The sequence below is a fragment of the Elaeis guineensis genome, chromosome 7 (genome assembly GCF_000442705.2).
Source record: "Elaeis guineensis isolate ETL-2024a chromosome 7, EG11, whole genome shotgun sequence".
Lineage (NCBI taxonomy): Eukaryota > Viridiplantae > Streptophyta > Magnoliopsida > Arecales > Arecaceae > Elaeis > Elaeis guineensis.
This window is the reverse complement of record NC_025999.2, coordinates 82,962,534-82,987,787: the sequence shown is the minus strand read 5'-3', so window position 1 is coordinate 82,987,787 and position 25,254 is coordinate 82,962,534. Positions and strand designations below refer to the sequence as shown.

The window sequence follows — 25,254 nt, the reverse complement described above, 5'->3', positions numbered from 1 at the left end:
ATCGAACTGAAGCGCTAAAGATGATCAAGTCGATGAACCACGGATGATCCTGTAAAAGAAGACCTAGAACCGATGGGGTACTCTCCGATTTAGGATCCTCCGACGCTAAATACAGCCGGGGCTTTGAGAACAGATAGTGAAAATAAGAAAAATAGAGAGCTAGAAATATAAATGGTAGTAGAGAGAACTTAGATTTCCTTCAGTGGAGAATTGGAAAGAGTTCGACAGAGTATGCATTCTATGAGTTATGATTTACCCCTCAGAAAATACCCTGCTCCCCTTTATATAGAGGGAGCTCGTTCAAACCATTAAGAAAGTTTGTTAGGCCATTATGAGTTTGTTAGGCGGTTATGGATAACTATCTAAAATCTATTAATAGCCAGCTGTAAGAAGATCGTAGGTTGTACGTCATCCACATGAAGTATAATTATAGCATAGCTAGAGGATAATTGAATTGATGCCTTACTGGCTAAGTGAGAGGTCGGCTCAAACTAATATCTCGTTAATATAGACTAGGCATGTCAGCTATGCTTGATAAGGTTGGCCAAATCCGATGTTCTCTCACTAAGAATTGAATATCACATCGGCAGATCGGTAATCACTCGATCTAGATTAATGAAGCTTTGGTGAACCTTCGGATCCGACATGATGATGTTTCACCCGAAGGTCAGTAAAACTCCGATCTCAACTGATACTGCCACGTGGCCAAAGGTCAGTACAGTGTACCAATAGCATATATATGACGGGCCACGCTTCTACAATAAAAGGAAAAAATAAGTTAAAGATCTATAAAACTAAATATTGTTAGGAGTCATATTACAGCGCCATAGAAGGCATGTACAGGCTATTCTATTATTCCACCTAGCATCCAATAAGATCAACATTATCATTCAATCAATAAAAAAAATGCAGCACAAAAGAAGAAGAAAGGAAGAAAAAGCTTGGTAAGTTGTGAATGTTACACAATTCGTTAGCAAATTTTGTTTAATAAAATTACTGAAATGCTTGCCTATGCTAGTTGTTACATGACCAACCACAACAACATCTATCCTTTTGTGACCTTCACTTAGCCCCAAGCTCAAGCAACAAATATCACTCACACGACATTACAGATCATAGCAATTTCTCAGAACGAACTTTTAATCAATCTCCATCCCTAACCTATAGTAGAGATCCAAATAACGAAGAAATGCTAGTTTGTCGTTCTGTCTACTGATTCTGCTAAATAAGCCCCTCCTTTCTGTAGGTTTACAAATGTAAATTATATATTAAACATCATAAAGGGCTGAGGTATCATGCAAATCGGTGACAAATTTGGGGTTCAGAATTGTTCATCATATCAACATTTCAAGCAAAATCAAGCATCAGCAAAACAGAATGGAATAAAAGGAATGAAGAAAATTTAGTTATACAGTTCTAGCAAAAAACTTGTGGCAACATCAGAAGAGAAAATACCATTCGATGACTTTTGCAAAAGTGAGCTCAAACAGTGTAATTAAAGAATGCAACACCCAGTAGGTAAGCCACTGCTGATCATCAATGGAAGACTTAGTTTCTATTGCCTTTACTGAAGCATACCTGTCAAAATCCCACAAAATTAATTGCATACTCATGCCAAATATATCGACCAATAATATAACAAAACACACCAACATCTTGCATGAATAGAGATATGAATGCTACTTACAAAGGATAAACAAGTGTGACCAAAGGCCTGCATGTGAAACAGGTAAAAAGAAAGTCAAAATAAAGGAATAATAGATAAATTCCTAAAAGGGTAATGGATAACAAATTTTTAAAAAAGTGATTTTCAGATAATGATTTATAAATTGTATAGCTAGAATACAACATATTTGATATAAAAAAGAAGCTCAAATTACCATTTTGACTGCTGCTACTTCTTCAACATGGACAATCCTCAAGGGTCAATAAGAATCAAATAATGATACTATCATTCCCCTATCAAATCCACATAGTTAGCTTCCAACCACCCCACATCTCATCATCATTAGAGCTCAAAAGGATATTACATTCATCAGATGAGATGCGTCATGAGGCAAACACCTTTTGGTAAATAATAAGCAGGAGAAAACATTTGATTGTGAAAATGTTGATTTTAAACTTTTAATACCCAACATACACCTATAACAATGTGTTTGTCCAAAAGGATAAATATCGCTTTCAGAGACAATACAAGTTATAACGAATACTTGGTAGTTGGTACTATATTATACTTGCTAGCAAGGTCTGCAAAACCAACTCATGCTGCCTCGTTCAAGGCATTACTAAACCGAACTAGTGCAGAATTTGTTGGTTTGCTGGTTCGGTTCAGGACTCGGGCCAAACAGGTTTGAACTAAGTGAAATCACCAGGTTCGGACACGGACAAACCAATATTGCCTGGTTTCAGACAGTACCATGATTGGGGGTAAGGAAAAAGTGTTGGCAGCTGTCTCAGTACAGTGTGCGTACCATATTGAACCATTAGCGTGCCAGTATGATCCCCCATTATAAAATTGTGAATCTTGCTTGCCAGTATATTGGTCAAATAAAAACAAAAGGATTAGAAAAACTTGGTCAAAAAAGTAGGAAACATTGAGATGGTCCAGCATAGAATTAAATAGCATCATCAACAATGGTTATTTCTAGTTTTAAATCATCATATATTATTAAACTTGTACATTTTTCTAAAAATTGAAAACATCTTTATTAGTATAATTTATATGCAAATTACTTTATACCATTTCCCATGGTCACCAAGCCTCTCCCCATGCTGAAGTGTTGTAGTCTGTCCATATGCAAGATGTTTTGTACATACCCCTCTTTAATAGAAGTACATCTCCATTAGTTTAACTATTGTTTAACGTGAAAAAAAGTAGAGAAGTGAACCAGCTAAAACTAGATTTGCATTAATCATACTAGAGAACACAGCCTCGCATGCTGCTCCTCGTGTGCATTACATGCACCCAGAACTATTATAATATTATTATTTTAAAGGAAAAGCATGCATATATATATATATATATATATATATATATATATATATATATATCCCAAGTAACCTTTATTTAATTTGCTTTTCTCCCCAATTTTTTCTTCTGTTCTTTCCTTCTCTTCTTATTTGGACATTCAAAAAAGAACAGAAACTCACCTGTTACTCAAAATGTCATCTAACAATTAAGCAATAAGCTTGACAACCCAAGCAGGGCACCTAAATACAACCTAAAGCATTCTAAAAGCCCAAAGTAGCTCAAAGCACTCCAAACCATCCTGAAAATCAAACAGGCCAAAACCATAACCATCAATTAGGATATAACAAACTAGTTATGGACAGTACAAGAAGTATCAACCTGTATACTCAATACCTGTTCAGTATCTAGATTCATGCTTTATCCACATTTTCGCAAAAGAAAAGAATGGTGGCATCTGAAAGCAAACCATGACAGGTTCATTATTTTTACTTCGAGACTAACATTATTTCTTGCAGCATACTCTATTCTAAGACAAAATTCAACTATGACTTGTAGTGTCAAGCACTGCCCTAAGGCTCTATCACCAGCTTCAAGCTTTTGTGGACCACTTGATGACTATTCAGAAGCTGGCTGAAGTACTAAGTTCTCTGACCAACTCAATCCACTAACACCAAAACCCATTTCCAGAAAGATATCATTAGCTTTACCTATGCCTTCTCAGAGTCAATTTTGACAAGAAAAAGGTTCATGTCTTTTAATGGTAACAATGAGATATTGCCATCTTCCCTTGTTTGGATTCTTTCCAAGTCTATGGGAATTTTGATAGGCTGCTTCTTGACTGGATGAGCTTAAAGTATGCTGATAAGGTATTGCTCCCAAACCGCCAACCAAGGTCTATATTTCACTGCAAACTCTTCTTTTCCTTAATTTGCCTTCACAATGAATGCAGCACCAATACAAGTAGGGTTAATGTCAAGCTAATGTCTTGATCTTTCATTGTGCTCTATAGTAACGATTTTGAAGAAAAAAAGGCTTTGATGGTTATGGTTAAGGAAATTTAAATCGGTGGACCTAATAGAACTTCATTGGATCGAAATTTTAGTGTAACTTCCTCAAATTTCTGTCACAATGATAAGCGTCGGACCACACATTGGTCTGGAATCTTTAACCCTTACCATATCTTCTTTTTAGTTAAAGTGTTAAAGGTAGATTTTATGCATTATAGCAAGTCATCCTCAATTGCTTTCATGAGAGGTCACTTTACTAGGTCATCTACCCTTGATTTGTACTTTTTTTTAAAAAAAGTAAAAATAACATTAAATGCTTTGCATCATTTATCAGTTCCAGATTTGCAGGACGGGAAAAACATATTTATGCATAGAAGATAAACAATAAAAGAGTATTCCAAAAATCAAAGTTCATTTTTTCAAGCAATACGGCAAATGCTAAAGAAATAAAGTAGAAAAACTATGGAACAAGCCTGACGTACAAAAACTGACACATTTTTCTGGCAAAGGCATTTCAATAGACAACCAAAATGAGACCTTTACATTTTAAAAAATAAAAAATAAAAAACACCTAAATTTCGGCCTTCTCCATCGAGAAGAAAGAACTAACAAGTGTCCACTGTTTCTAGAAAAAAAAAAGGGGGGGAAAGAAGGAGCTAAATAACTCTTTTCCTAATTCGATTTTATTAAAAAAAAAAAAAGACATCTAATATACTTCATAAACCCAGAAGAAGGACAAAACCCAAATTATAAGAACTAGATTACTGAAAAATGCAACATTTTCCGCTGAAATGGGAGAAAAACGCAGTGGAGGAGACTGAAACAGGATTCGAACAATAAAAATTTTGCACACAAGAAAACAAATGGATCGTTTTCCTTTGTGAGCGCAATGCGTACCCAACAAGAACATCAAAGTTCCTGGCCACGACCTTGAGGAAAGATCCAGAACCCATTTGCTTCTTTGTTATCCTCCCTTTCTCTTCCTCTCTTCTATTAGAGATCCTTTTTCAGAGAAATAGAAGCCTTTTCTTGCTCTCAGTCTCAGTCCCAGTCTGAGAAAGCAGTAGAATCTCCGATATATGTACACCCTTTTTTTTTTCCGCGCATACACCCCAAAATGCTCGACTTTTCGCTTTTTAGATGGAGCAAACCGAAAGGGGAATTTACCTATCACCGTCAAAAGAAGCAAAAAAAAAAAAAAAAAAAAAAGTATATTTATCATTCTTTAATCGGTGAAATGAGGCAGCGCAGTAGCCGTAGTCGGTACTTTTGTTTCCTGCGACGCCATAGATGCCCCTCACTCTTCTTATTATTACCACACTACCCCCTCGCAGCTTGGCATTTGACAGCTGTTATTGACCTGTGAATCTGTGATACCTGGTTTCTTTGTTGATTTCGTTGCTTGCTGCATCACTTTACCTCCACGAATTTCACACATAATTTGACGCTTAAATTTCACATTGTCCAGTTACCGAAGTCCAACACTGCATCAACTAACATTATTACACCTATCAAATGTTTAGCCTCTCCTTATAAGAAAAAATTATTGATTAGAACAGGTCTATTCCGTATGCATATCTTGCACCATTCGATAACAAAATAATACGTCATTTATTATTGAAAAACAGTATATTTTTATCCATGCTTGATTAAAAATTTAAATAAAAAAATTTATTGTTAGCCATAATTGATCAGCTAATAATTTTACTGTTTTGAATGAAAAAAAATATATTTTTTTAGATAATATGCTGGTTTCTTCTTACATAATTCAAAGAACTGTTCTAATCACTAATTTCTTCACAGAACCTCTCCTCATAAAGCCCAACTTGAAATAACGGCACTCAAATTAAGTCACTCGGAAGGGCTCATTCTTGGATCTTATAAAAGTGGATGTGTTGGATATTATTTTTATAACAACATTTTTCATTTTTTGAGAGAGAGAGGCTCGCCACATTCTTTGATTATCTAAGATTTGAACCAAGAATATCTCATTGCTAAGCAAAAGAATATGATCACTAGATTTCACTACTTTTGAAGGCAGAAAGGCAAATTTGCCAATTTATAACTTATTATTCCTAAAATTAGAAAACTATCTCAAGCAATATCTCCACCCAGACACAATAAATTAATTTTCGCTGGAGATTAGGCTGGATTTGCATCTGAGCATCTCTATGGACGACGTACCAATGCAGCACATCATTTAGAAGGATAAGACGAATATACAGCATATTTAGTAGGATGAAATCATGAACTCAAACTAACAGAAGCCTGAATTCAATAATGAACAGTAGAATGCCACTCTCAAGTCATAAACACTGTTCTTCCTTTTTCTGATAGCTCATGGACTGTTAATAGCACCACCATTTTTGTGTTGATGCCTCTACGAGACTCTTCATCTGAACATTAATTCAGAAGAATAATATCAATTTACTGGTACATTTCTCAGTATCTCTCATGCTTCATCCGAGCCTTCTTCCCTGCTGCTAGTTGTGTTGATGCTGCTCGTACTACTAAGATGGCCTTCCTGTACTGTTCTTGGAAGACTGGAAAGGAGCTGCCCCGGCCAGGAGTCCGATGGAGTTGGATATCTGGCATGTGGTCTACTCACATTGGAGTTAGGAGTGGGCGGTGCTGGTGCCGTTCTGGACTCTGGAAAGAGCTGGAGCTCTTGGATGGGGGCACTGTACACCGGTCTGATCACAGGTGGCTGCTGCAGCATGGGCGGCATGGTGCTTAGAGGCTGTGGCAGAGTGGGAGGACCCATGTCCATGCTGTTGGCCCACATGGAACCAGACTGTATTCTCGCCTGCAGCTCATTTTGAAGATCTGTAATTTCGGCCTGGAGGGCAGTGTTCTCATCCCTAATTTCATCTCTCTCGGCAGTGACCTATTTAATATTCAGCAAAATTAAGAATCCAACATATAGAAGGCACCACTAGATAAAACTACTAAAGAACAACACGATGGATTATCCATATCCTTGCAATGCAAGCATTTGTAATAAGTAATAAATTAACAAAATTGCAAATAAAAAAAGGGGGGAACAGCAATAAAAATTAGTTGAATTCAGTTAATGTGTAGCCTTAAATGTAAAAGTTTGATCATTTGTTCACCTCCAAGCCATGGGTACAAATTAGTTTCATGTCTTCAAATGATGCAGCTAAATCAGCAGGGGATCCCACGTGTCGGAAGACCCACAATAGGGGAGAACAACTTTAAAAATTGTTGAAAATTTTTAAATTTTATTGACAACTTGAGCTCAGGATGTATGTTTTTAAGATGTTCTATCATGTCACTTGATATATCCTAACCATATAGCCCAGATTTAAAAAAAAAAATCAAGAATAAAGAAGATAGAGATGTAAGACCATTTTACGATCTTTTTATTCAAGTTAGAAATCTAGTTCGAAATTTATGACGGTATCTGGATGTGTGATCAGTCAATCCTTAAAGTCCGGACTGTAACACTCCCAACAGAAAAGAATGAAGAGTGAGTTGAGAAGCTCTTTCTTTCCTCCTTTTCATGGTTCAGGTATCTCTACCCTTTTCTTCATATGCAATTTTCATGAAAACTTAAATTTTCTGCCGTTCTTTTTGCTCTTGGACTACAACAACCAGCATCAATGGTAACACCAACTCTGACCATAGTATGCAAGTTGAAATGTGAAGGCTCAAGCTCATTTCCTCTATCGCAATCATTTAAGCTCATCTTCTATTTAGTGAGTGGACATCATTCAATGAATCACCAAGAATCCCCCTTCTGTCTTTAAAAGTCTTAAACAATTTAGAATTTTATGGTGCCTAATCCCACTCTTTTCACCCATCAGAGCCAAGAGCCATCTCCCCTTGCTTTGACATTCATTTTACCTCTGGGATTTATTTTATGGTACTTAAGAAGGATGAGCTCAAGGAATCAATAAATACTTGAATTGGAAATTTTTGAATATGAGCACTAGTTGTCGACTTCAAAAAATTCCCCCTAATATATAAGGTTTTGGTTCCCGACTAAAAGGACCCCTCTCTCTCTCTCAGAGGAAAAAAAGTTTACAGAAATGACCCTTTTAAAACACATTTGCTTTTGAACATCTTTATACATGGGCTCAATTAATTCCAAAGGATACTCGCCTCTCCTAGCTTACCGTTTTTGTATCCCTGCCCTACCTGCAAGGTAATCCACCACCAATGTCCACTTGCCTTTGACTATAACAATGTGTTTCCATAAACCGACTCAGCAATGTCCCAACTTCTGCAAGGATCCCACTGTTAAATTTCTGAAGTCCACCCACCATTACATACTGAACCATCCACCTATGTGTTGCGGCCAATCCCCTCGTCGCCTGGTCGCCGGGAACGAGCGCCTGCAAAAGAAAGTCCGCACTGACCGAAGGTGGCTCCGGCGGGGACCCTCCGACGGTCAAGTCAGAGAGGAGACTAGGCAACAGTGAAAAGAAAACAAGGAGCTCAACGAGAGAGGAAGAGAGAGAGGGAGCAAGCCTGAGAGTTTTCGGAAGGACCTCTAGCACTGTTGCCTTCCCCGATATATATAGTGGAGCGTGGTATGGCGCCGTCATTAATGGCGCGAACAATTGAAGAATTGTCAACTCACTGTAGACTGTCAGAGTCGCCGTAAAGGTGTCAAATCGCCGTGGGGCTGTCAAATCTCTAGGGTTGACCCATACCCTAGGTGGGATAATGCCCCTAGGCGGCAGTGCCGCATGCTGTTGTCAGGACTGACAATCTCTGGCAGTAGTACGGCGATTGGAGGAGCCGACCGACCCTAAGTCGGCGGCCAGCTGAGGGGCGTCAGGTGGAGATTCGGACCCCTCCGACGGTCGGTCGGGCGCGTCGCGGGAGTCGGGCATCGGACCCCCTGGTGCAGTCGGTCGGGAGAGCGGAAAAGATCTGCCCGACCGACATATCCTCGATCGGTAGAGAGCCGTCGATCGGTCGGTAACGGCACCCGACGATCGGTCGGCCGGTCGGTCGGTCGTGTATGCCCGATTATGAGTCGGCACGAACGGGGTCGGTCGGTATTCCCCAACGGTTGCCCCCCTCCACTCCTGAGTCGGACGGCGCACTGGCCGATGTCTTCGTTTGGGCAGTAGCGCCGGGCGAAAAGGAGTGGATCCTCGGTGTATCAAGTTCCGACCGTACCGTGGGCTGATATGATGTCAGGCGTCTCATGAATGCAGGGGGATTCGCTGGCGTCAGATGTCCAGTCGGTGTAAGATGTCCCGTCGGCGCCAGGTGTCATGTCGGTGTCGGACGTCCTGTAGGTGTCAGACGTCTCGTCCCATCGGGAAAGAAAACCGTCGTTCCCGCCGCCCCTTCGGGGATACGAAACGTTACGGCCTCTGTGCCACGTGGCATGTAGCCATTGGGACGGATCCGTTGGAGCGGATTGAGGTGACGTGGCTCGATCTGAGGATGGGTGCGTCGAACCGTCGGGCTGACGGACGGACCGGATGACGCCACGTGGCGAGATCTGGGGACTTCTCGTTGGTCGTGCCTTCATCTCGACCGTCGGGGGTACTATATATACAGGGTCGTCCATATTCAGTTTTTACCTCCCCATTATTTTGCTGTCGAGACTCTGCCCGCGTAATCTCTCATCCCAGGTACTCTTCTCCGCTTCCTTTCTTCTTAGGAGCTCCCTCTTCTTCTTCTTCTGGGGGCCATCATCACCTTCACCGTCTCCTCCTCCCTGCCTTCTTCTTCATTTCCTTGTCTTTTGTTCCAGTCCATGGCTAGAACATCTCCACGAGGCAATCGGTCGGGAGAGCCAACTGACGACCCTCGGTCGACCCTGGAGGTGGAGGTTTCTTCACTTTCGGGGCCGAACGTCGATCGGCTCCGAGAGCAATATTGCATCCCAGAGCAGTTTCGGCTATTCGCCCCTGGTGCCAACGATCGGATTAACAGCCCGCCTGAGGGCCAGGTGGCCTTCTACGTGGAGGACCTCCGGGCCGACTTTCGTTTTCCGGTCCCGGAGTTTGTCCGAAACATTCTTGACTATTACGGGCTGTGCCCGGCACAACTCGCACCGAACTCAGTTCGACTAATAGTCAGTTTTGCTCTTCTGTGTCGGCTTTTGCCGACTGATCCTCGGATTTTCCTCTTCCGAGCTTTCTTCGTCCTCCGACCCCACCCTAAAGCCCGAGGGTGGTGGTACTTCAATCCTCGGAAGGGGCTTTCTTTCATCACTGGTCTTCCGTCGTCCATTCATGGATGGAAGAACCAGTTCTTCTTCGCATCCTCTTCCACTCCTTGGGGGTTCCCCGTCTGTTGGGGGAATCCCCGAACCGAGCCGAACAAGAACAGTCGGGTGGAAGCTGAGGATCGGGAAGACTTCCACCGGCTGAAGGACATCTCGGTGCCGAAGCAGAGGGAGCTCGTCACCGAGCAGGCCCTGTATGACGCCGGCCTCAGCCCGGTCCCTCGCTTAGATCGGTTTTTCGTTTTTCTTCCCCTTTTTCTTCTTTTTGTTTTTGTTTTTTTTTTTTTTTTTATGGTGCTGACCGTCTGTCATTGTTTGCAGATATGCCGTCGAGATCAAGACTGACGGCAGCCGACGTACGTCAGTACGCCGTTCGAAAGAGGCCGGCGCAAGGGGCCGGGCCGTCGCGGCCAACCAAGAGGCCCCACGTAGCTCCGTCGAGCGAACCGACTGGGTCGGGGGCGGAGCCCGTCATCGCACTGTCGGCACCGACAGTGCTCGTCGAAGTCCCGTCCGAGGGACCGTCGGGCGAGGGCGCCGCCTCGCCCGAAAGAAGGGCGGCCGATGAGTCGGTCGATGGCGCAGCGGCTGCTCAGCCGACGGAGGAGGATCGGGAGGAGGCGCACGAGCCCAAGCGACCTGCGCCTGCTGCTGCCGCGCCGTCGGTCGAGACTCGATCGGGCTCAAGCTTGCCGTTCATCTCCGACGTCAGGGCCTGGGCATCCGGCCGAGGGAAGGCCCCCATGGCGTCGGACGACGAAGGACGGTCGGCAGGCGGTGAAGGACCGACCGAGTTCCAACTCCCTGAAGGCGCATCGGGCCTGGCCAACCACGACTTGGCCAGGAGGCTGTGCCAGGCGCTCCTCCTTCCCGCCGACATCGAGGCGATGAAGAACCAGCGTGTCTCCGACATGCTGTCCTCGTTCTACCCGATGATGATCCGGGTAAGTCCCTCTTTCTTTCGTTTCCAATGTGGCTTCCGTAGGCTCGGCCTCCTGACAGTCGGTTTTGTTTTGTGCAGCTGGTTTACAACATATCCGAGCTAGAGTTCGGATACCGGATGTTCGGCGACATGCGCGCGGCTTGGAGAGACAAGGTCGCGGCCGTTGAAGCCGACAAGGTCGTCTTGGTCGACCAGCTGCAACAGTCGGTCGAACGGGAGGGCCGACTCGAGGGGGAGGTCTCCCGACTTACGGAGGAGGTCTCCCGACTCAAGGGAGCTTTGGCGACGTTGGAGTCGGAGCTGCAGTCGACTCGGGACGACGCGAAGAAGAAGTCCCGGACCGTCCGTCGGCTTCAGCACGAGCGGGACAGCTTCACTAAGGAGCTGGAGGCCAACCGCGAGCAGCTCCGAGTAAGCCTCGGAAATCTTGCTAAGGCCGAGGAAGGCCTGTCCGTTGCCCAGGCCGATGCGGACATCGTGAGGGCAGAAGCAGAGTCGGACCGTCGAAAACTTCCGTGACTCGGAAGAGTACCGAGAAGAGCTTCTGGAGAGCGGCTTCCTTTCGTACCGGGTCGGGTTCGAGGACGCTCGACAAGCCGTTCGAAGCCTGTACCCAGAGCTTGATCTCAGCAGCGTTGTTCTGCCGGAGTCGGAGGCCCCAGCTGCGGAGGAGACGGCCGACCCAGCATCGGGAGGCCTCACCACCAGGGCGGAAGCCGAAGAAGACGCAGAGCGAGCTACCGAAGATCAGGCTACCCCGACTGCTAAAGCCAGAGCGGGTTCGCCGACCGTCCCTCATCGTTACCCAGTGGAGGAGGCCGACTCTGAAGACTAGTCGGTTTTCTATTTTTGTTTTTCCTTTTGCTCCGGCGTGTATCCGGGCTTTGGCCCAATTTTGTAAGCTTATTTTGATTTTCAATAAAATCAAAGTCAGAGTTTTTTGGACTTGAACTTTTTCCTTCTGCATGTCTTTCTTTTTTCCATGTGTTGCGGAATGCATTTGAACACGTGAGTCACTAACCCATATAGATCAGTTAGGACGTTCGGTAGTTTGTGCCGCTACGAAGGTAGAACAAGTCCCGACTTTGGATCGGCCTTTCGATGGTCGAGGGCCTAAGTCGGGTGTCTTTCGCCCGGCTGTGAGTCAGTCATCCTTCGCCCGGCTGTGAGTCGGGCGTCCTTCGCCTGGTTGTGAGTCGGGCGTGTTCGTTGAGTCGAAAGCCGACCGGCCGTCGGATAAGACTTGGCAGTCGGGTCTCTTTCAACGCATTCAGTAAGATGTCGTCCGACGCGTTTAGTCGGGGAAACGATGATAAGTCGAATCCCGATACCCTTGTGTCGGGTACTTACACTGCGCCATATGATATACGGTGGTGAGCCGAATATCTTCCGGCCGGCCGTAGCTCGGTCGGTGAGTCATGAATGCGATAGTGGTCGCTTCGTGTGATAGACAGTGGTAAGCCGAATATCCTTCGACCGGCCGTAGCTCAGTCGGTAAGTCGCGACGGCGATCGCGCAGGCATTTTGCCTTTCCTTGGTTGGGGCCCCGTCGGCACGTCAGCCGATCGTTTGGCCCGAAACTCTGATCGTAGAAGGAGTGTCAACTCCCGTTGTCGTGGACGGTTTGGCCATTGTGAGCGCCCGATACATCATCGGCGGTCGGGCCGTTGGTTCCACGTGGATATTAAGTCCGAGTCGGGATGAAAGCACCACGGGACTCGTCCTTTTTGACGAGCGCCGATCATCAGTCGAAGAGCTAAAACTCCGAAATTTGAAATTGGATTCGTATTCTGAACGAACAGGCACAAAGTTCATTGGTGATACAACTTCAGGTTGTCAACATTCCAGGTCCGGGGAATGGGTTTTCCTTCCAGAGTTTCCAGTTGGTAAGCCCTCGGCCCATAGGTGTCTGCTACCAGGTAGGGCCCTTCCCAGTTCGGAGCTAGCTTTCCTTGGTCCAGAGGCTTCGAGACCTCTGCCTTTCTTAGGACTAGGTCCCCAGGCCTGAAGAGCTTTGGCTTGACCTTGGCGTTGTAATATCGGGTTACCCTCTGTCGGTATGAAGCCATGCGAAGTTGAGCCTCATTCCGTAGTTCGGGGAGGAGGTCTAGGTCGGCTCTCCGGCAATCAGAGTTGTTCGGCTCTTGATACTGCTCGACCCTAGTAGATGGCAGCCCAATCTTGAGTGGTATCATCGCCTCCGTCCCATAGGCCAAACTGAAAGACGACTCCCCGGTCGGAACGCGGGGGGTCGTTCGGTAAGCCCACAGAACGGAGCCCAGCTCGTCGACCCAGAGGCCTTTGGCTTCATTTAGTCGGGTTTTGAGCCCGTGTAGTATGGTCCGGTTGGTCACCTCGACTTCGCCATTGAACTGTGGGTGCCCGACTGAAGTCAGTCGGTGCGTGATGTAAAACCTCGCGCAGAAGTCTCTGAAGTCTTGGTTGTCGAATTGTCGCCCATTGTCGGTGATAATGGTATGCGGCAATCCGAACCTGAAGATGATGGACTTCTGAACGAAGTCCTCCATCTTGCGCTCGGTAATCTGCGCCAAGGGCTCGGCCTCCACCCACTTGATGAAGTAGTCGATAGCAACGACTATAAACTTCCTTTGGCCCGATGCTGGAGGGAAAGGACCAAGGATATCGACCCCCCATTGAGCAAAGGGCCATGGGGCGGCGATAGGAGCGATTTGGCTGGCTGGTCGGTGTTGTATGTTGGCGTATTTCTGGCACGGTTCACACTTCCGAACCAACTCAGCCGCATCCTTCTTCATGGTGGGCCAGTAGTAACCCTGCCGTAGGACCTTGTAGGCTAAGGATTTGCCCCCCAAGTGACTCCCGCAGATTCCTTCATGCACCTCTCTGAGTGCGTAATTTGTGTCGGTCGGTCCCAAACACCTGAGCAAGAGAAGGAAGAACGACCTTTTGTAGAGTCGGCCATCCATGATCACATATTGGGAGGCCGACCATCGGAGGTGCCTGGCCTCCGTGGGATCTTCAGGACTGATCCCGTCGGTTAGGTACCGAACAACCGGATCCATCCAGCTTGGTTCAGCTGTCAGTTGTAGCACCTCCTCGACCTTGTCGATGCTCGACTGCTCGAGATTCTCCACGAACGTCCGGCCCAAAGAATCGAAAGCCGAGGTCGCCAGTCTGGAGAGTGCGTCGGCCCGGGCGTTCTCCGACCTAGGGATGTGAAAAATTTCAAAATACCCGAGGTGCGCCACGAGATCCTTCACTTTCTGGAGATATTTTGCCATGGCTGGATCTCGTGCCTCGAATTCGCCTTTGACCTGCCCCACGATCAACTGAGAGTCGGAGAATGCCCGGAGGCTGTCGATCCCAAGTTTCCTTGCCATCCTCAAGCCGGCGAGGAGCGCTTCATACTCGGCTTGGTTATTGGAGGCTTTGAAGTCGAATCGGAGGGCGTACTCGGTGACTACTCCATCCGAGTTGGTGAGCAGGAACCCAGCCCCGCTCCCCTGAGCGTTTGAAGCCCCGCCGATGTGCAGTACCCAGGCGGAGACCGGGTCAGGCTTGGAGGCCGCACCTCGCCCGGGGTCCCCGTCTTCCGACCCTTGGTCGGTCGTCGGGCATTCTGCGATGAAGTCGGCCAGGACCTGGACCTTTAAGGCAGGTCGCGGCCGGTACTGTATGTCGAACTCGCTGAGCTTCATTGCCCACTTTGCCAGTCGTCCCGATGTGTCAGGTCGGCGCAGTATCGCCCTCAGGGGCTGGTTGGTGGGAACCACAATGGCATGCGTCTGGAAGTATGGGCGAAGTCGCTGTGCGGAGACGGTCAGGGCGAAAATCATCTTTTCTGTCTCCGAATATCGGGCTTCAGCGCCGCGGAGCACTTTGCTGGTATAGTAGATAGGTTGATGGGTCCGGCTCTCGTTTTCTCTGACGAGCACCGAACTGACCGCATCGGGGGAGGTGGCCAAATAGAGATACAATGTCTCCCCGACCTCCGGCTTTACAAGCAACGGCGGGGAAGCCAAGTACCTCTTCAGATCCTCGAAGGCTCGTTGGCACTCATCCGACCAAGAGAAGCCCTTCGCCTGCCTCAGAGTTTTGAAGAACGGGAGGCACCTTTCAGCCGATCGAGAGATAAACAGGCTGAGAGCGACGATCTTTCCATTCAGCTGCTGGACCTCCTTCTTGGTGTTCGGGTGGCGCACGTCGATGATGGCCTTGATCTTCTCGGGGTTGGCCTCGATTCCCCGTTACGAGACGAGGAACCCGAGGAACTTCCCCAAGGTTACTCCAAAGGCGCACTTAGTCGGGTTCAGCTTCATCCGATGTCGTCGTAGAGTGCGGAAGGTTTCTTCGAGATCCTGGACATGATCCGAAATCTGCGCACTTTTTACCAGCATGTCGTCGACATATACTTCCATGTTGCGCCCGATCTGGCCTTTAAAGACCCTGTTGACAAGTCGTTGGTAGGTGGCACCGACATTCTTCAGCCCGAAGGGCATTACTCGATAGCAGTAGAGGCCCTTGGGGGTCACGAAGGCAGTGTGCTCCTCGTCCTCGGGCGCCATCCGGATCTGATTGTACCCGATGAAGGCGTCCATGAAACTGAGCAGTCGATAACCGGACGTCGCATCCACCAGCTGGTCGATCTTTGGAAGTGGAAAGCTGTCCTTCGGACAGGCCCGATTCAAGTCGGTGTAGTCGATACAAATCCTCCACTTTTTGTTGGCTTTCTTGACCATGACAACATTGGCGAGCCAATCGGGATATGTAGCTTCTCTGATGAAGCCCGCCTCGAGTAGCTTGTCCACTTCTTCGTCGATGGCCTTCTGTCTTTCAGGAGCAAAAGACCTTTTCTTCTGTCTCACCGGCCTCACCATCAGGTCGATGTTGAGTCGGTGCGTTATTGTCTCCGGGGGGATGCCCGACATATCTGCTGCCGACCAAGCAAATATGTCGGCGTTGGCCTTCAGCAGCTCCGCCAACCGTTGTCGTTCGGGGTCGGGTAATTGGGACCCGACCCATACCTTTCGGTCGGGGTTCTCCGTTATCGGGATTGACACGAGCTGTTCGGCCGGTGAGCCCCGTTCTTCCTCCTTCCGTTGGTCTAGTTTGTCGATCGTCAGGGAGCCCTTCAACTCGTCGCTTTGAGCGGAGATCTGGAAGCATCGACGGGCCAGCTGTTGGTCTCCACGCATCTCCCCGACTTCGTTTTTGGTCGAAAATCGGACCAAGAGATGGTACGTCGAGACAATCGCCTTGAGGACGTTTAGTCCGGGTCTTCCAAGTATGGCGTTGTAGGCCGAAGGCACCTGGACGACCGTGAAAGTCAAACGGATCGTGCTTTGTCGTGGTTCGGTGCCGACCGTCACGGACAGGATAATTTCTCCTTCCGTCGCGACGGCGTCCCTGGCGAAGCCTATCAAGGGCGTAGGGACCCTCTTGAGTCGGTCGGTTGATAGTCGCATCCGGGAGAAGGTCGAGTAAAACAAAACGTTCGTTGAACTTCCATTATCCATAAAAATTCTTTTTACATCATAGTTCGCTATTGTCGCCGAAACAACAATAGCATCGTCGTGGGGAGTTTGGATGCCCCGAACATCTTCTTCCGTAAAGGTAATTACGTCGCCCGGGCACAGCCTCTTCGTCGGCTCCCCTCCAGCAGACGTCCCTGGGCCAAGTCGTTTGGAAATCATATTGATGACCCCGGCCGTTGGCCGATTAGTCGTCGCTTCTTCAGTCGGCTGGGGTCGTCGATTGGCAACTGGTTGAGTCGACGGGTTCCTCCAGAATTTACCGAGATACCCTCGACGGATGAGGGCTTCGATCTCATCCTTAAGCTGGATGATTGCTCGGTGTTGTGGCCGTGGCCCCGGTAGAATCGACAGTACTTCCGTCGGTCGAGGCCTTTTACCTTCAGAGGCGGAGACCGTCGCAGGTACTCTTCCCCCTCGATCTCCATCAGAATCTGCGCACGGAGAGCAGAGAGAGGAGTGTAGGAGTCATACCTGGGGCGTGTCGGTCTTGGAGTCTGCCGTCGGGGCGACTTCTGGTTTCGTCGTGGGGGCGAGACCCGACCGTCGGTCGGGGGCCTACTAGGTTCGGCGGGGTCCCGACCCTTTCTTCGCTTCTCCTTCGGGCCCTTGAATTCGATCAAGCGCCGATCGGAGGCTCCTTCGTCCGCGCGCATGTACTTGTACGCGCGCTCCAATAGTTCGACATATGTCCGGGGGAGGGTCTTGTCCAGGGAGTAAGTGAACCGGGACACCCTCAGCCCCCGCTTCATGGCCGAGATAGCCATGTCTTCGTTGAGGTCCCGGACCTCAAGCGTGGCCGCGTTGAATCGCATCACGAAGTGTCGGAGCATCTCGTTTTCTCTCTGTTTGAGGGAGAAAAGGCTGTCCGACGTTCGTGGCGGCTTCCGGCTGGTGCTGAAGTGAGCCACGAAAGAGTGCTCGAGCTGCCCGAAGGAGTGGATACTTTCCGATCGAAGATCGGAGTACCAGGCCCTGGCAGCCTTGCGGAGCGTGGCGGGGAAGCCGATGCAAAAGAGAGCGTCGGTTGCCCCTTGAATCGTCGTGAGAGCTTTGTAGCTCTCTAGGTGGTCGATTGGATCGGTGGAGCCGTCGTAGGGCTCTACGTGCGGCATCTTGAACCGACCGAGGATCGGTTCGTCGAGGATGAGTTGGGAGAGAGATTGGGCGGTCTGGAAGTCGACGTCGTTTGAAGACTTCTACCCGTCCACCTGCAACTGCGCGAGCCGACGGTCGATTTCCTCGAACCTGCGTTCGTAGTCGTCTGTCCGTCGGTGCTGGGAGACCCCAGGAGTGGAGTCTCCAGAAGAGTCAGAGAGAGAGGCGGACGGCATTCGCGGTCGCTTCTCCTTCCTCGCTCGTTCCAGCTGGGAGGGAGAATGCTGTCGGGACCGGTGGGCGTCGCGCCGCAGCCGCCCCTCCTCTCTGTGGGAGCGCTGTGGCAGGTGCTCCTGCGGGGGCGACAGAGATCGACGCGGACGTCGGCGGCTGCTCCTGGAGGGCATCGGACGTGCCACCGGTTGCCCGACCGGTGATGGCGGCAGCTGGACCGGCTGTTGCTGAAGGCTTTTGACCGCGTCCGTCAGCACGATCATCTGCCGTACGATCGCCGCGATCTGCGCCTCCGTGGTCACCGCGGGGTGCGGAGAGCTGGGTTCCACCGCGGGGGGTGGAGGAGAGGCCTCTTCCCGGCGGGAAGAGCGCCTTGCCGACCCGGTGACCCTCGATCGCTGAGCTCGTCTTTGTCATCTCGGATTCCGTGGGGGTTACGATCCCCAGTGCTGTCGATGAAGCACCAACTTGTCACTATGAGTGCACTGCTCGCCGCCCCCCTACCTAGCGCGCCAATCTGTTGCAGCCAATCCCCTCATCGCCTGGTCGCCGGGAACGAGCGCCTGCAAAAGAAAGTCCGCACTGACCGGAGGCGGCTCCGGCGGGGACCCTCCGACGGTCAAGTCAGAAAAGAGACTAGGCAACAGTGAAAAGAAAACAAGGAGCTCAACGAGAGAGGAAGAGAGAGAGGGAGCAAGCCTGAGAGTTTTCGGAAGGACCTCTAGCACTGTTGCCTTCCCCGATATATATAGTGGAGCGTGGTATAGCGCCGTCATTAATGGCGCGGACAATTGAAGAATTGTCAACTCACTATAGACTGTCAGAGTCGCCGTAAAAGTGTCAAATCGCCGTGGGGCTGTCAAATCTCTAGGGTTGACCCATACCCTAGGTGGGATAATGCCCCTAGGCGGCAGTGCCGCATGCTGTTGTCAGGACTGACAATCTCTGGCAGTAGTACGGCGATTGGAGGAGCCGACCGACCCTAAATCGGCGGCCAGCTGAGGGGTGTCGGGTGGAGATTCGGACCCCTCCGACGGTCGGTCGGGCACGTCGCGGGAGTCGGGCATCGGATCTCCTGGTGCAGTCGGTCAGGAGAGCGGAAAAGATCTGCCTGACCGACATATCCTCGGTCGGTAGAGAGCCGTCGATCGGTCGGTAACGGCACCCGACGATCGATCGGCCGGTCGGTCGATCGTGTATGCCCAATTATGAGTCGGCACGAGCGGGGTCGGTCGGTATTCCCCAACACTATGTTTTGGATATTCAATCCTGCAATGGTAGGTCGCAAAACCTCCCCAATAAGAAAAAGTCAACCGGTTGGACAGAATCAGTGTGGCAACATTTTGAAAGAGCCAAATTTTCCCTTTTCGTTGCTAAGCATTGTCTCAGTCAGCATCCTTTGTTTGTTTACTATGATCTTCACATACTGATTTTGTACCAGCCTTGTCTTGGTAACTTCAATCCCACTAGCAACCATCCATTTTCCATTTCCTTCTAACTATACCTATTTTTACCTTATACAAGAATTCATCATCCTGTAGCACGATCCCATTAGTCACCGTTCTAAGATTGCTGAAAAACATTTTGTTCCTAACTCTCCATATGATTGACAGCCAATAGCTGCTTTGTAGCATATCCTTTGATGTTTTCTTCTGCTAGTAGTTGCATGCTGAATTTTAAGCGGACCTTTCGGATAAGATGCTTTCACCAAAGCCTCTCAAATTTTAATGTACATTAAAAGAATTCAATCATAATCTCATTCATAACTGCATTCAATTTCATCCTCTTTTTCTTTGGTTTTCAGATAACCTACCATGAGTTTTCCTTTCAAATTCCAAATACAAACGCAATTATTTGAAAAATATAATTTTGTCCTGTGTTCTGCTAAGTTCGTTTTTGTGAAGGTGCCAATAGAAAGATCATCTTCATATTATTAAGGATGGAAAATTAAGAAGAATTTGGAATTAAGATGAACATGGCAAGGATGAAAATGTTGAAATAGACGTGCAGTAAAATTAGTAAGAGTCAAATCAGGAAAGATATAATTTGAGAGCGCATAGAAGATGTACAAATTGAGGATAAAATAATGTAGAATTGATTGAAATGGAGTGAGCATGTATAATGAGGATATAAGGAGTTTCCAGAAAAGAGAGGTGTACAAAGATGTGATAAAGGGTCTAGAACAGGAAGTACCACTGTGGAAGTTGTGGAAAAGAATTTGGAAAAACTTCTGGTAACAACAAAAATAGCATTGGTTAGAATCTTTGGCAAGTAAGGATCCATAAAGCCAATCAGTGCCAACCCCTACATCCAAGACAAGGCTTGGTTATTATGGATATGGAAATGATATGGCATTGTGCGGATCACTGTCACATACCAAAATCCTAAACTTCACCCGACCAGTGAACATGATTTTTTGAAAGTTGGATCACGTATTATGCCAGTAAACAAAGAAACATTGATATATGAAATGGACCATCACATGAATCTTTCCTTGCAGATCCATAGTGATTACCTCCAACCAGCTATCTTGTTACTAATCATGTCCTACTCGCAAATTTGATACAGCCTCAAAAGTGCCATTGCGAAAATAAAAAAGTGGTGATGAACAATGAAACTTAAGCCAGTTTTTTCTTTGGTAAAAAACTCAAGCTTGACTTATAAACTATATTAGCATCTACATATGCATATCAATAAAAATACAACATGTCTCCCAAACTCTTTTTACTAATTCATCTAACAAGAAAGATCGGAAATAACGACCAATAAAGGATTTTGTAGACAACAGATATTTCAGAATGTCCGAATGATCCAAGCAGGAGTCTATCTTAAGTTTAGAGGATATTATCAAGGAGGCATAAACTCCCACTGGTAGCATATTTGAGAAATTTGTATACATTGATCTGCAGATATTATTTTTGTCATGGATTTGTCTTATTCTCTTTTCTAGAAATAGTAAAGTTAAAATTTCTTTGGACAAGGACTACTAAAATAAAAGCCACAAGAACCAGTAAAGAGCATTATTTTTTTCTCCAAATAAAAGCCACAAGAACCAGTAAAGAGCATTATTGTTAGACATAAGCTAAACAAAGGCCAGGTTTGAGAAGCTTACATAGCTAGATTCAGTTAGCAAAGCAGCATTTTGCTTTCTAAGAGATTCTACATGGGCAAGAAGATCTCGCAGTATCCGAGAAGCATCGCCCAATATGGTTGCCTTACCATTATTCTGTCGAGCTGGTTCTGTAAATACAGACATTAGGCTCATCAAAAGAGTTGGCAAAAAACTGCTTCTTAGTTCAATAACAACAGCAAATACATCAATATTGAAAAAACAAAAAGAGGAAAGTTTTGCAGAAACCATCCTTTTTGGTGATGTTCCCGGGGCAACACAGCAAGCAGTCCACCATTTAGTGGTGGTTACATTAATATGCTAGCATTCCCTTGGTGGAACATTTAGCATTCCCCAATGGCAGCAATAATATTGCTAAAATGCTGACTACCAGTGAATACTAAATTCTAACAATACAGTATTAGATGAGATATAATACTGAATTTTTATATCCGGAGATATTCTCCTAATTTGCATTTCTATCATAATCAAAACAAGCTCCCAGAAAAGCAACAACAGTAGTTTTACAAAGCAGTGTGCACAATGCATTTTCTATCCTCAGAAAGATTATAGAGTTTGACCGGGCTCAGAACAATCTCAAATCACCAAAATCAATCAACATACTTAATATTGATATCATAATCATTGCCAGGTAACTCATGAAGTCAATGGAAAACATGAAGCAATCAGGATAACTTTCCAACAAGATTCCATCTTAAAGTATCCACATAGCACATCCATGTCATACAAAATAAAGATATCAGACTTCAAATTGCATTATAAATAACATAGGAACAATGAAGGTTATATGTCAATAATTTTCATTGACACAAATTTGATCACCATTATAAAATCACCACACATATTTTGATCCCCCCAATTAATATGCATATTTCACTTTGTTGAACATTACCGTTTTTTATGAGGCGAGACGAGGATTACACAATGAACACTAACTACATTGAGAAAATAGCAATTGAAATGGGTGATACATACCAAGAACATGACCCAGCTCGAGAAAGAGCTCATTCAGCTGGTCACGTTTAAGTTTCTCTCTCTCAGATTTGTGTATTTTCTTTGGAACTCTTCTCTGATTCTTTTTGTTAGAGAGAGACCTACACCAAAAGGACTTTCAGATTATCATATACCATAACCGATGAGATGACAACAGCAACAACATAATGGGTCAGCATGAATCTGATGAATATAAGATGCTATCACTGAATGTGGCCAATAGAACAGAACAAAACAGGAAAAACTGGCAAGATTTATCAATAACCAGTTAAAGAACTCATTGCATGCTTAACTTATTGATACATGGAAGTCATTCTACCAGTTCTTTTTGTTTTTTATATTTAAATACATTTACAAGCAATCAAGATTCAAACATATGGAGCAGCAAGACTATAATTAGAGCACAAAAGCAGAAACTGCAAGTTGTGGTCAGCAAAAAGGTATAGCTACATCAAGGACAAAATAAAATTGTACGCATAGCATCTGCCTTATAATTGCTGCTTTATGACAAGATGAAAAAATGTTTGTCTAAACATAGATGTAGCACCACAATTATTTTTTTAGATTATAGTAGTCTTTTTTTGTTAGGGAATTTCTCGAATTCAAAAAAATGAGTTATTGGTCAGCACATTTTCTTCAAAAAAAAAAGGGAGAAAGTATATCAACCACAATTATTAATTTCAGTTCCTAGACCATGTCTCAGCCTCTTAGTTTTTCCCAATCTTTCTTCTTCCCCTTACCACATTTAAATCTCCTCTAATTTTGAGACTCTTCCACCTAGAGAATGTATCATGATCAAGGTTTTAAATCCCGTGGGATGGAGATGTCTCAGTATCTCCATGGAATGGGATGCCCCGCTATCCAGTCCTATCCCAACAACTATCCCGATCCTGCATCCCAATAGATATCCTCCTTTTCTCTCCCCTTCTTCTTTCATTTCGTTCTTTCTTTTTCTTGTATTCCTTCTCTTCTTTCTCTTTCTTCTATCTTCCTTTTCTTTCTCTTTCATTTTCTTATCCTTTCCTTTCTTTTTTTCTTTTTCTTATTCTTTCTCTTTCCTTTTTTCCTTCTTTCCTTTCTTTTTTTTCTTCATTTTTCTTCTTCTTCTTTCCTTTCACTTTTTTTCTTTCTTCAGATTCCTTCTCTCTTTCTTCTTCTCTCCCTGCATGGATGGGTTTCGGAGTCCCAACCCCATCCTAATCCCGTTTTCTCATAGGAATGAGATGGGACGGCCGAGACACCCTTCATCCTTTTGGGACATAAAACCTTGATCATGATACTTGAATCTGGTGACAAATTAGAAAGCTAACATCTTTTCCACAAAGATTTTGCACTAGATGCTACTCATGTAATTACCAACTTGGTATCCTATACAACATCACCTGGTTAAGTATCAGAGTCCTGAACTGACACTTAACTCAAAGCCTGACTGTCCAAATCTAATAAGCTTCAAATTTTTGCCCATATCTCAGCCAAGCAAGTTATGGACTTAAAATCCAGATTAGGCCAGCTTGCCCCATGGTTTTATCATTTATATAGCCTTGACGAACAAGTGTGTGGAAAATCAAGAAAAAAATTTATCAAATACGTTTAAAAAAATGTGTATGAGGCACAAATACAAATTTAGAATCGATAAAACATGAGTCTGCTGCTTCATGCAGATTCTAACATGACATAACCAACATTAATTACAACAAACCTGTCAACTGGCTTCTCAGCCGCGACGTTTGCCTCGTTAGCCATTGAAGAGGGGTACTTCGAGACCACGCTCGAGTTGCTATCCCTGAATCAATCCAACCCTCCAAATAATTAGATCATATGTTCTGAGACCAATTCAACCAAATTCTTTTCAATACCCAATAAGTCCAAAACACTGCCAAGATAATCTCGTTAAATCAAAGATAATACGATTTCACGATCAGAATTTATTTTAAAAAAACAGATTTTAGGTAAAAAACCATCAAAATTTGGGAGGACCAACAGCGGGGAAAAACAAAATAATTATGAGTTAGATCCACATGACGGCATGAGACACCATGAAAACATGACAATTAACCCCTTCCCTGACCTAAATCGCATCACAAAATTAAAACCCTGAGTCGAAAAGAGAACCAGATTTCCTTCCACAAGAACTCCCGAAGGAGGAGATCAGCGAATACCTCCAGGAATTCGGAGATCGCGTCGGAGACGGAGGAGAAGAGAACAGAGTTCAGAATTGAAGTAAACTTCGGGGTCCCTTTCTTCTTCCTCGATATGTTATGGAACTCGAGCTCCTTGGGGAGAAATAGGTTTTATATTTCTGTTTCGAAAACTTTGTCTACCCCGAAGGATTTCCGAACCTATATAGACCGGGATTATTCGAGAAGTCTGGAAGGTAATTTTGGTATTTTGGTTTTAAAAGAGGCTCTATTTCCCAGTGACTCGTGATAAGCAATGGGCTTAGACCCCTCCGGCGACCTATTGGGGTAGGCGTAGCTTTTGGTGCTGTATCATTTTTTTTGGTAAAATTGGGTGCTGTATTTTGGCCTTGTTGGGTGAAGTATTAGGGATGGGGGACGGGGTAAAGGAGTCAAAAGCCACGCACCCGCGTGTGGTGAACACCCTCCCCCGTTTCCTCCGTGGGATTCCCGGAGTGTGCTGCCACGTGGCTCCCGCCTGAGGGCAAGTGGGCAACAAATCTTCTACGATCTCAAGTTTGCGAAAATCCTCCAGCATGAGGAGTAGGTTTTGAAGGACTTAATAATAATAATAATATTATTATTATAATAATAATAATAATTATTATTATTATTATTATTATTATTATTATTATTATTATTATTATTATCCGATAGATTTTCTGTTTCTTACCGATCTCACGGGAGATAAGGATTGGTACAATGCATGGAGTCACACAGGAGACGGGCAAGTCCATTGCACAAGTCCATCGATCTCTTTACATCATCATTGGGGTGGGGAAGCAACAAAAACCAAGCGAGACGGGCACTAAAAAAACCTAGCTTAAAATCCGTACAATATATGGTATTTGTTTATTTTTTGAAATAATATTTATATAAATTAAAAATTAAATATAATATAAAAGATATCATAGATGATATCAAATATTTTAAATAAAAATATAAATTTAGATTGATTAAATAACATGATAATG

The 25,254-nt window shown here is 45.6% G+C and overlaps 2 protein-coding genes across 2 annotated transcripts in view; both read right to left on the bottom strand.

The window, feature by feature from the left end:
• The window catches only part of LOC140859451 (HVA22-like protein a), a 70,962-nt gene extending 65,846 nt beyond the window's left edge, over nucleotides 1–5,116 (bottom strand). Inside the window, exons 1-3 of the mRNA XM_073261290.1 lie at nucleotides 4,876–5,116; nucleotides 1,688–1,714; nucleotides 1,456–1,578 (exon numbers count right to left, since the gene is read on the bottom strand). Coding sequence (XP_073117391.1) covers nucleotides 1,456–1,578; nucleotides 1,688–1,714; nucleotides 4,876–4,931 — 206 coding nt within the window. The 5' untranslated portion in view covers nucleotides 4,932–5,116. The remainder of the gene's footprint in view (nucleotides 1–1,455; nucleotides 1,579–1,687; nucleotides 1,715–4,875) is intronic.
• A 1,030-nt stretch (nucleotides 5,117–6,146) lies between these two features.
• LOC105048795 (transcription factor BHLH062) lies at nucleotides 6,147–24,402 on the bottom strand. Its single transcript, XM_010928241.4, has 5 exons — nucleotides 24,263–24,402; nucleotides 23,803–23,886; nucleotides 22,086–22,204; nucleotides 21,093–21,220; nucleotides 6,147–6,865 (listed from the first exon to the last, which is right to left on the bottom strand). The coding sequence occupies exons 2-5, from the start codon at nucleotides 23,844–23,846 to the stop codon at nucleotides 6,431–6,433; spliced, it is 726 nt and encodes a 241-aa protein (XP_010926543.1). The 5' UTR covers nucleotides 23,847–23,886; nucleotides 24,263–24,402; the 3' UTR covers nucleotides 6,147–6,430.
• Between the last annotated feature and the right edge of the window lie 852 nt (nucleotides 24,403–25,254).